Source organism: Heterodontus francisci, chromosome 22, assembly GCF_036365525.1.
Source record: "Heterodontus francisci isolate sHetFra1 chromosome 22, sHetFra1.hap1, whole genome shotgun sequence".
NCBI lineage: Eukaryota > Metazoa > Chordata > Chondrichthyes > Heterodontiformes > Heterodontidae > Heterodontus > Heterodontus francisci.
The window spans coordinates 77,157,906-77,169,968 of NC_090392.1; the positions used below are offsets into that span (position 1 = coordinate 77,157,906).

The following is a 12,063-nucleotide window of genomic DNA, read 5'->3' on the forward strand; positions in this document are numbered from 1 at the left end:
CAAGAAAGCCCGGACTACAGGAGTTTCAGCTGATTAATGCTCTTGGCTACATTTTGGATTTTAATCTGCTGTGGCTCAGTTCATAGCATTTGCACCTCTTCGTCACATTAATGTGATCCAACTGGAAAAGGCTGGGAGCCTCAGGAGTCTCATGTGAAACTGGAGCTGATGGTTGTAGATCCCTGATCTAGGCTGACATTCCCAGTGCAGTACTGAGGGAGCACTGCACGGTCGGAGGTGCCATTTTTCAGATGAGACATTAAACTGAGGCCCCGTCTGCCCCCTCAGGTCGGTGTAAAAGATTCCATGGCACTATTTCGAAAAGCAGCAGGTGGGTTCTCCCCGTTATCCTAATCAATATTTATCTCTCAATCAACATCACTAAAGACAGATTCGCCGGTCATTATCACATTGCTGTTTGTGGGAGATTGCTGTGCAGAGATGAGCTGCCACGTTTTCAATATTACAAAAGTGACTACACTCCAGAAAAGTTCTTAATTAGCTGTCTTAGCTTTTTACTTGAAAATCAGTTCTCAGTCCTATTGCAATGTAACACATCAGAACATCCAGTATTACCAACACAATACTCAGTAAAGGATTGCAAAGAATTCTCGTGCAAATCTTAAAATGTGGAAAAAAGTGCCTGATGACGAGTGGGGTCTGGGTGGGTGTTTTGAAAGGGTTATCACAGCTTTTACAGGCGCACACCTGCAATATAAAATGGACTGGATCATTATTTTTTGTCCCAAAACCTCTCGAAGGAAAGCAGGATTTCCGTCTTCCACCAATGACTCAATTAGCAGATACTTGAGGCCAGGAAGGTCCCAAGTGCCCATTCCGCTTTGACCCATGTCATTCCCCCAGGGGTTACGATTGGTTTTAGTACCAACCTGGCTTGGAGAGCTCATGGGTGCAGGAAAGGACATGAGTTTGGGTATCAATAATGGTCAATTCTGCGTAACCCCAGCAAGAAGGGGAGGGGGGGGAAAATCAACGACGTCAAGGAGCAGAGACTGCATTAGCAAGAAAAAAAAACCAGGATTATCAAAATCCAAACCAAACAACACGGACAGGGATTCCTGAGGCATTCCAGACTTGGAGCTCCATGTGATTAATTTTGATTTCCGTTTTCATGTCGTCTTTCCGCCAATTGCTCTTACGACATCCATTTTATTATCGATTTCCCTCCACTGGCGATTTTTTTTTTTGCTCCGATTTTCCACAGTGGGTTACTGGAAAAGAATCCAGGAAAGGGAAAGATTTCAGAGGTTGTTCCTCAGCGGGGGGATTGCCTGGGATTCGGAGTCAGGCAGATTTGTGCGGGAGACACTTGTGGGAAGCCAATTGGTGGCTGAATTCCCCGGGGTCACCTGCTGCCCACAGGACCTAGTGAGGCATGAGAGTGGGCTGGAGAATTGCCTGCAATGCTGGAGCCCAAAATCATGATCTGCTCTCGAGTCTGTTGAGATTCCCAGCTGACAGTGGAAATTTCCGAGCACTGCATTGAACACTCGACTCCTAAAGGGGACAGATATTGGGGGGGGGGGGGAACAGATATGGGGTGGGGGGGGAAACAGATATGGTGGGGGGGGGGGGACAGATATGGTGGGGGGGGGGGAAACAGATATGGTGGGGGGGGGGGGGACAGATATGGTGGGGGGGGGGGACAGATATGGTGGGGGGGGGGGACAGATATGGTGGGGGGGGGACAGATATGGGGTGGGGGGGAAACAGATATGGTGGGGGGGGGGGGGACAGATATGGGGGGGGGCACATACGGTCGCCAAACCCGGATGTATTCCTGGAGGTTTCATCACGTGACTGCCAGTCACCAACCGTCTCACCCAGTCAAACAGCTTGCTTCCCTCCACATCTCTAATATTTTTGTAACTATTAAACAGAAGTGTCAGAAGACAATGAAAATTTTTTTTTAACGCTCTCTCTGAATTTTCTGCCGAGTTTGCTCACAGAAGTGCCCTGGAGATCAATCTTTAATTGCTGAGAATCCTGGGGCTGTCCTGGAGGGCTGGGGGGGGGGGGGGGGGGGGGGGGGAGAGATTTTCAACTTCCTGCCCACGCGTTGTGAATCGCTTTCAGAAACCACCGGATTGCTGAAATTCAACGTCAGTTATACGCCCAGGTGTCCAGTTGAAAATCTACCCCCCCCCACCGCACCCCGGATCTTGCGAGGGTTCAATCCGATATTGAAGGCCGTTTTTACGCTATGAGTTAGGGGACCAGGAGGTGTCCAGTGAGGGCCCGTGACCAGTGACTGTGCCTCCAATCTCCCCCACCATCCACCAGTGCACTCCTAGGAGGGGAGATGTGAACATCATATGCGGCCTCTGAAGACGACACTCAAAACCCAACAGATTTCAGAGTCTAACCCTTAGGAGGTAAGAACTGTGTTCCCCCTCTATAATCAGGTAACATGAGCACCATATAGTGTGGCAGACAGCATGTCATCAGTGTAATGGCACCAAAAGAGAACCCAGTACAAACCAATCTCCCATCAAATTGCAGAGGTTGAAATGCTGGACAAACCCAATGTTAGTTCACTTCCCGTTGAATCTGGTTCAGTAAATTGTCAACCCGATTTTCCACCTGCAGAAATTTCACTTTTTTCCAGGGGTTTCGTGTCTGCCTCCGGCTGAACTTCAGCTCCTTCTGGAAAAGCGTCAGGTAGTCCACCACACGTTCCTTGTCCCTGTTCGTTGCGTTTCGTGCGATGTTCTTCAGGATCAGTGTCCAGTAGGCAGAGAGGTTCGACCCTTCAGTGATTGAAGCCAGTACCTTCACTCCATCCTGCTCCCACTTCAGCGCGTGCAGTTTCCGCTTTCCACCGTCACTGATCTCATTTAAATACAGGCTGAAAACAAAAACGCACAAACATTATTCAGTACAACAAGCCATATTTACTCATTGATCTGCTACAACAAGGAGAACTTGCATTTAGATTGCACCTTTCATGCACAAAACATCCCAAGGGGCTTATCACACAAAATTTGACAGCGAGCCACGTAAGGAAATATTAGAAGAGGTGACTAAAAAGCTTGGCCAAAGAGGTTGGTTTTAAAGGAGCTTCTTAAGAGTGGAGTCAGAGAGAGGCTGAGAAGTTTAGGGAGAGTATTCCACAGCTTAGCGCCCAGACAGCTGAAGACACGGCCACCAATGGTGGAGCCATGGAAATTGGGGATGCTCAAGAGGCCGGAAATGGAGCAGCGCAGAGATCTCGGAGGGTTGAATAATCCATTGTCATTTATGTGAGGTATCCTATCATGAAGAAAACCCAACTCTTTGCCAGTGACCAACAGGGCAATAACCCTCTGAGATACAGGGAGAAGGTGGGACTATTCTCTTAGGGAACAACTGCTTCAGTCCAGCTGTTCATGTGATTCTGAAGCTGTGATGACAGAATTTCCAGGAGGGAGCGAAGCACAGCAGCGAGCCATCTACACCCAAACTGGAAGGTGACATGTCAAAGCTGATGGTTAAGAAAAACATGATAGAACACTTTGTTCCTGGTTATAGTTTGACATGATGAGCAAAGAAAATCTCCAGTGAGATATAATTACAAGAACATAAGCAAAAAGCAGTTTGAAGGTAGATATGGTTATTGGCGTGGTTGTGGTGAGGTGAGATTAGACTGAGTGCAGTCACGCCCTTTCGCTCATTGTTCTGTAAACAGTAATTCCTTGGTATTGTACATAGGCCCAAACAAGTCACACACTGATGCCAGGGCACTAAACCCAAGATCAACACTCCCTTCATTAAGACTCAGTGCTGCTGCGGACAAAAAGAACACAAACCAAGATTTTAATACCACACCTGTCAATTAAAGGATTATCTTGCAACTTTTGGGAATGTAAAGGCACGTTAATTTTTTGCTGAACTCCCAGTTTTAAAAGAACAAAAAAAAAGGTACTTGCATTTATATCATGTACTTCATTCAAGGGTGAATGGTTATGACCTTTGGAGTAGGGTTAATGAAGAATAATGCCCTGCTGATCACTGGCAAAGAGTTGGGTTTTCTCCCCTCTTCCTTCATCCTAGGATACCTCACATAAATAACCATGGACTATTCAACACGCAAGATCTCTGTACTCCTCCAATTCTGGCCTCTTGAGCAACCCCCCCCCACCCCAAGTTTAATTGCTCCACTGTTGGAGCAGGCTGGAGGGGCCGAATGGCCTACTCCTGCTGTTGCTACTTACGTTCTTACGTATGATCACATGAAAGTGGATGATACAACTCATCATAAAACATTGGCGCTACTCACTGAACTTTTTCTAACGTTGGATGCGTCTTGACCATCTCCACAAGGGCCATTGCAGGGTCCTCACTGATGAGATTACTGGCTAGATTGATGTCTTTCAGGTGTGTGTTATCTCTGATGTATGGCGTAAGCATTCTCACCCCCTCGTCTCCAAGGGATGTGTTGAGCAGCGATAACTGGGAAACAGAACGGTTGTGAGCGATGGCGGGTCCGATACAATTAACTGCCGCCTCTGACAAAACATTGTCACAGAGCCTGGAAATAAAGCATCAAAAAATTGCAAGTTTATCACACTGGAAAAAGAGTTGAGAAATGCAGTGCATTGTAGATTGCCACTGTTGGTGTGAAGAAGGGTCACATCCTCAATGAGGTATTCGGCCCCTCCTCGTGTGACCCTAGAAAATGAAGGCTGGCCCACTGTTTGACCATGGAGGGTATTGCGGTCAAAACCGACACCGTCCTCGCAAGTGTGGGTACATTTTCTGGATGCACGCTGCCTGCATATGGAGCCTCACGCTCCAGGAGCGGGCATCTAGAAACTACAGGCAGCTCCCAACATGTGTTCCTGCAGTTTGAGATTCAATACTAAAGGGGACAGCATACTCGCAAAATAGACCTGAGACTCTTGGGTGTGATCAGGATGGGAAAATTTGACTGAGTTTCACTCGTTACTAATGGCTATGCTCAGCATACAAAGATACAAAATAATTCATGGGCTGAAGAAAGATCAGCTGATCCAAAAAACTTGCCCCACCTTCATGGCAGCTGGATCATCATAACTAAACATTTTGCCTCTCTCTCCTCCCAACTTCCCTCCTCATCCTTCTTCCCCACCTCACAGTCATGTAATCTCCAGGGTGAAACAAAAAAAAATATTAAAAGTACCCCAGGGCCGAGAGGGGAAAATTCCTTTCCGACTCCCTCAGGCAATGGGATCCAGTGCCGGATATCGCATGGACCAAGTTTTATCCAAAAATTAATAATAATCAATAACCTATCAGCTAACTCAGCATGGCCCAGGGACAGAGGCTGCGTTGTCATATTTGACTTCACGATCTAAGACTGAAGTCTTGAAATGAAAAGAACGCAGAAAATCAAAGCAGCGATATCATTACATTTAGGTTATTTATTCTCGGGATGCGAGCATCACTGGCAAGGCCCAATTAGGCCCCTCCCTAATTGCCGTTGAGAAGGTGGCAGTGAGCTGCCTTCTTGAACCGCTGCAGTCCATGGGGTGTATGTACATCAATAGTGCTGTTAGGAAGGGAGTTCCAGGATTTTGACCCAGCGACAGTGAAGGAACGGCGATATAGTTCCAAGTCAGGATGGTGTGGCTTGGAGGGGAACTTGCAGGTGGTGGTGTTCCCATGTGCCTGCTCCTCGTATGTCTAGGTGGCAGAGGTCACGGGTTTGGAAGGTGCTCTCCAAGGAGCCTTGGTGCATTGCTGCAGTGCATCTTGTAGATGGTACACACTGCTGCCACTGTATGTCAGTGTTGGAGGGAGTGAATGTCTAAGGTGATGGATGGGGTGCTGATCAAGTGGGCTGCTTAGTGTGCACAAAATATTGGTAAACCTTTGAGTTTTGTTGATAGCTGTTTAAAAACAAAACATCACAAAAGGGCAAGCCAGTGAGCTTGTTTTGTACAAAGATTTTGCCTTACCACAAGTTCTCAATTGCACAATTCGTATCTAATAACAGATTGCTGATCTCTTGCCAGGCACCAAGACCGAGATTATTAAACTGTAAACTGCAAAGAAAAAAAGAACAGAAAGTTTTAATTCCGTGTCAAATGTGGAACCTGAAACCCAAGAAAATTGCAAATGTTGCCCGGCAACAGCAGTGACATTTCCAAATCAGTGGAACCAAATGAGTGAAAACAAGCCAGATTGCGTGAGGTGTCACAGTTCCATTAATTTGCCTTTTTCCCCTTCCAATTTCCTCCTCTTCTGTCCTGAAGGTGTCCTGACTCTTGCTGAGGTACAGGGTCCACAGGCTGCATCTAACCTCTGTTGCTTTCACAAGTGGGAATGTAGAGAGTCAAGGTTGGTAGAGGACTTGACAGAGGTGGCTGACACAGGCAGACTGATACCGAGTTCCCAGCCCTAAGCAGGACTGGGCCAATATGCAACACTGCCTCCGGAAATCAATGCAAAAATAAAAGCTAGCTACATTGAGTCGACAGCACAAACAGGCCATTCTGCCCAATTGGTCTATATTGGCCTTTATGTTGCACATGAGCCTCCTCCCATCAGTCTTCATTTCACCCTATCAGCATATCCTTCCACTCCATTCTCCCTCATGTGTATCTATGTTATCGTAAATTGGAGCAGGGAAGACAAAAAGCATCTCGTTATCAGTCCGGAAACATCCTTACTACAGGCATATCAATATAGCAGGTGGATGCACTCCATAAGAGACCCCATTAATACAGGAGTGCTGTCAAGTGATTGTTTAATTAGTTCATTGTAATTCCTTCTCCTTTTATGTTTACTGCCTTTGCAGAACACTGAAGCATCTTAAAGCGTCTCAACTGGTAGCATGCCCACTGCAGAGACTTGAGCAACCCCAGTACAGTACTGAGGGAATGTTGCACTGTCAGAGGTGCCGTTTTTTTTTAAGGAAACATTAAACTGAGGCCCCGTCTGCCCTCTCAGGTGGATGTAGAAGATCTCATGGCACTATTTCGAAGCAGAGTTCAGGCCAATATTTATCCGTTAACCAACATCACAAAAACAAATTATTTGCCCATTATCACCATTAAGTAGGGCGGCACAGTGGCGCAGTGGTTAGCACCGCAGCCTCACAGCTCCAGCGACCCGGGTTCAGTCTGTGCGGAGTTTGCAAGTTCTTCCTGTGATTGCATGGGTTTCCTCCGGGTGCTCCGGTTTCCTCCCACAGCCAAAGACTTGCAGGTTGATGGGTAAATTGGCCATTGTGAATTGCCCCTAATGTAGGTAGGTGGTAGGAGAATGGTGGGATGTGGTAGAGAATATGGGACTAATGTCGGATTAGTATAAATGGGTGGTTGTTGGTCGACACAGACTTGATGGGCCGAAGGGCCTGTTTCAGTGCTGTATCTCTAAATGAAAAATAAATAAATCACATTGCTGTTTGTGGGAGCTTGCTGTGCACAAATTGGCTGCCACATTTCCTACATTACAGCAGTGATTACACTTCAAAAAGGTACTTCATTGGCTATAAAGTGCTTTGGGACTTCCTGAGGTTGTGAATGGTGCTACAGAAATAGGAGTTCTTTCTTTCTGTTGGACACCTGTCCCCAGCTACAGCTGGCGGAGATCAGGAGGTGGGGAAATCACAGGCCTCTGACCGATCAATGCTTCGGGCAAATCATAGTCCTGAGATGATGGCCCTAGTTCTAAACTCCCCAGCCAAGAGAAACATCTCTCAGAATTCCACCCCCACCTCCCCCACCCCCACCCCCAAGCCCCCTCAGAATCTTAAATGTTTCAATGAGATTCCTCTTCTAAACACTAGAGAGTATAGGCCTAATCTACTCAATGCATTAAACTACTGAAACAAATGGGTAACTGTAAGCATGGTTACATTTGATGGGAAGGGAAGCATAAACCAAAAGGGAGCAAGACAGATATCATGTTTTACTTAGTTAGAAAGAAGGAAAGAAAGCTGCATTCGATAGTCTAGGAGATGAACAGGCTTGGAAAAGCCATCTTCAGGATTTTAAAAACAATCTACGCAGAATACGAATTGGACGCAGGACTAATGTGCAGTATCCTGTATGGTTTGGTCAAGGGTGTTTTAAGATTAATATTGCCAATAACAACATAAGTGAATTACCAAACATCTTACTGTCTCTAGTTGTAAGAATCTATTTAAAAAGGGAGAAGGAAAGAATTATCCAATATCTACCACCCCGTTCATTCATAAATTTGACAATTGCAGCTCCAACTCCCAGCTCTACCAACTGTTGGATAAATGGCTCTTCATTGTCCCTCTGCAAAGCCCAACACCTTGAATGCATCCCAGTTAAAAACAATAGAAAGACAGAGGGAATTTGTTTCCTGACAGTGGGTGCGTCTCTCCTTGTGAGTTACCAAAGTACCGTATTGGATACGCCACTGAGCATATTTCTTCGTCTCCATGGATACTGACCCAGGAAAGAACCAGAAGGGGCTAGAGGGGGTTGAAGAGAAAGACAGGAAGGAAAATCAAAAATCCAAAAACTTACTTTAAATCCTTGCATCTAAGAAGAAGCTGGTTGGAGGATTTTCAAGCAGTCTTCACTTAAATTACACAGACTGAAGTTCATCTCCTCAATTGGGTGGCTGGATGTGTTCATTACTGAAGCAATCACAAAACACTTCAAAGGCGTCATCTTAACTTGGGACAAATTCAAGCTTTGGAAGGACTTGGAGACCTCCCCTGCAAAGGCATCATTCTGCAACTCGTACAGGAAGAACAGGAGATCCATGAGCTCGGAGGGAGGCAACTGTTTCTTAATGACATTACTTAGATGCTTCTTCAAATTGTTTTGCGATTTCACGCACAGTTATGTTCTTTATCGTGCAGCCAAGTTGATCTAGCAGGAGGCGGTTATTCTGCGCCAGTAATCCGGCCATGAAAGTTGGGGAAGAGTTCAAAGCACTCAGTGTCCTTTCTTCCACTGATTGCTGGGCTAACTTCTGCCTCTTCACCAAGTATGCTCGTATTTATTTGCTCTAATACATCATTGTTGAACTCGTCCTCTTGTTTGAACATTTCAAAGACCATGGTATTTGCGATGCCCTTCTTGCTCTTCCCGCTAATCTTTCTGAAGATCCGTGGGAAAATGTTTATGAGTCTCACAATTGCCAGAATTCTGAACGGCACCAATTTCGATACGATGGCCAAAATGGCCGTCACATCTTCACTGCTTTTCCGATGGTGTCAGACACTGCGGTTTCCCACTCGCTCCAAGACACTTTTTTTTTCTCCCCCAAAACGACGTACAGGGCAGCCAAGTACTCTCGCATTGCGGGTATGGTGAATCTGAGCAATGGGTCAGAGCTATGCTGAGCAGTGGGAGACATAAAAAACCCTAACACGTCGATCTGAAAGGCAGTCAACTGGTTCAGCTCTTCCTCGGTTGTTGTGTCTAATTCAAAGCATTGCTGCAGGTCCTCTTCGCTGAAGAGGATTTTCTTCTTTTCTATCCCCTCATAGGCTACCTTGCAACTGTTTTGGCAATGTACCGCACAATTGAGATGTTATGCTGACTGCTGGCATCCTAGAATTTGGCCACCAAAATTTAATCGCAGAAAGCTGGTATAGAGGCCAGTCAAGGTCTGAATGGGCATGTTCGAGGAGGTAAAATGGAGCAAGTGCAACGGTTGCACAGATGATCCAGCAATAAGATGGCAGGAAACAGTCAGTTGTGAGCTGGCTTTGTCTCAGCAAATTCCTGTAGAGCATTTTCACTAAATCCTCATTGGCTTTACCACCCCAGACAAGTCCAGCGATTCCTAAAGTACAGATACTGCTGCTCCACATCGGTGAAGCCACAGATACGGGCGTACCTATCGACATACCTGGTTGGGATTGAGTCCAAGGCTGAAGGTCGGGGTGGTAACCAGGATGTTGGCGTCTGGGAGCAGGTATTTTCGGAGCAGGTTGACCAACAGGCTGTTGGGTGGCAGAGGTTCGTTTGGATCATTGCACAACCCCGTCTTCGAGAGACGAAAGTCAAGTTTAAGCTGCTCCAGGCCAGAGAAGACAAAGAGGATGTTGCCTTGTTTTCCCGATCCAATCTGAGACACAATGGTTCTCAGCTGGGTGTACTTCTGAGTGATTAATTTATTCAGAGATATGGGCTGGGTCATTGACGACAAATCTTCACAGGAGAAAGGCAGGATTATATCGAACTGGTTGAGCTGCCCGTCACACCAATCCAACACAAGTTTATTAACCACCGTACTCTTCCCCATTCCCACCATCCCATACAAAACTACGTTCTTCACAGGGGACTCATTACACACAGTTGCGAACATTTTATCGACCTTTATGATCTGGATTTTTTTAGGTTCAATGTGACTGTAGACGCCCAATCTTGCCGTGAGTTCCTTATTCTCTTCTGGGGAGCTTTCAGCAATCACTGGATCTACGTGCCAGTTTTCCATTGAAAATGGCCCAAACTGCATCTCCTCATTAGGCACGTGACTGAACCAGTCTCTCAGTCTCTTCCTGTGTTGTTCAAGGGGATCTGCTTTAATGTAGAAGGAAACTGGATCAAGTTACACTGTGCTAGCAGCCATCACTAATTACACTGTAGACAACAAAAAAAAAAGTGCAGGATGCAACACGTTAGCAAAAGGATGGAGTAAAAAAGAACCTGCATTTCTATAGTGCCTTTCACAATCTCAGGACATCCCAAAGTGCTTTTCAGCCAATGAGCTTTTATATGAAGTGTAGTCAATGTTGTAATGTAGGAAACACAGCAGCCAATTTGTGCACAGCAAGCTCCCACAAACAGTAATGTGATAATGACCAGAGAATCTGTTTTTGTGCTGTCAGTTGAAGGATGAATATTGGAAAGAGAACTGGGGATAACTCCCCCGCCTCTTCTTTTGAATAGTGCCGTGGAATCTTTTACGCTCATCTGAGATGACAGGCGGGGCCTCGGTTTAACGTCTCATCTGAAAGACAGCACCTCTGACAGTGCAGCACTCCCTCAGTACTGCACTGGAGTGTCAGCCTAGGTTTTTGTGTAAAAGTTCTGGATGAAAATCTGGAACCTTGTGACTAAGAGGCTATCAGCTTAGCCACAGCGGAGAGATTGAGTAGTCGATGCATATATTCCCTAGAATTTTAGAGAAATGAGAGGTGATCTAATTGAAACATATAAAATGTCATGAGAGACCTAACAGGGTAGATGCTGGGAGGATGTTTCCCCTGACTGGAGAATCTAGAACACGGGTCACAGTCTCAGAATAAAGGTTTGGATTTTTAGGACTGAGATGACCAAGCTTTTGATCACCAGTCTTAATGTCTCCTTATGTGGCTCGGTCTCAATTTTTGCCTAATTATGCTCCTGTGAAGTGCCTTGGGATGTTTTACTACATTAAAAGATGCTATGTAAATATAAGTTGTTGTTGTGTTATTGTAGGAGTTCAAGTGCCTTTTACAAAAGTTACCTCAGCACATTCTTGGTCACATGTGCAATTTCAGCAATTCTACAAGCTATAATTTATCACCGAGTCCTCAAATGTAGGTCCTCAGTTCCGAAGATGGGTCAGTGACCCGAAACGTTAACTCTGCTTCTCTTTTCACAGATGCTGCCAGACCTGCTGAGTGGTTACAGCAATTCTTGTTTTTATTTCAGATTTCCAGCATCCGCAGTATTTTGCTTTTACCTCAAATGTAGGTTGTGTCGACATATATAACACACACATTACACATACGAGGGAGAGAGAAGAGGGAGAGAGAGAGGAGAAAGAGAGGGAAAGAAGAGAGAGAGAAGAGGGGAGAGAGAGAGAGAAAGAGGGGAGAGAGAGAGAGAAAGAGGGGAGAGAGAGAGAGAAGAGGGATAGAGAGAGAGATGAAAGAGGGGGAGGGGAGGGAGGAGAGAGAAAGAGGGGAGAGAGAGAGAAAGAGGGGAGAGAGAGAGAAAGAGAGGGAGAGAAGAGAAGGAGAGAAGAGAGGAGAAAGAGAGGAGAGAAGGAATGGAGAGAGAAAGAGCGGGAGAGAAAGAGAGGGAGAGAGAAAGAGAGGGAGAGAAAGAGAGGGAGAGAAGGAGAGGGAGAGAAGGAGAGGGAGAGAAGGAGAGGAGA

The 12,063-nt window shown here is 46.0% G+C and overlaps 1 protein-coding gene across 1 annotated transcript in view; it reads right to left on the minus strand.

The window, feature by feature from the left end:
- Positions 1-1,647: 1,647 nt before the first annotated feature.
- The window catches only part of nlrx1 (NLR family member X1), a 31,767-nt gene continuing 21,351 nt past the window's right edge, over positions 1,648-12,063 (minus strand). Inside the window, 13 exon segments of the mRNA XM_068054270.1 lie at positions 1,648-2,869; positions 4,280-4,531; positions 5,940-6,026; positions 8,487-8,512; positions 8,514-8,789; positions 8,791-8,886; positions 8,888-9,171; positions 9,174-9,470; positions 9,473-9,524; positions 9,526-9,624; positions 9,626-9,737; positions 9,739-9,857; positions 9,859-10,499. Of these exon segments, the coding sequence (XP_067910371.1) occupies positions 2,551-2,869; positions 4,280-4,531; positions 5,940-6,026; positions 8,487-8,512; positions 8,514-8,789; positions 8,791-8,886; positions 8,888-9,171; positions 9,174-9,470; positions 9,473-9,524; positions 9,526-9,624; positions 9,626-9,737; positions 9,739-9,857; positions 9,859-10,499 (2,660 nt within the window). The 3' untranslated portion in view covers positions 1,648-2,550.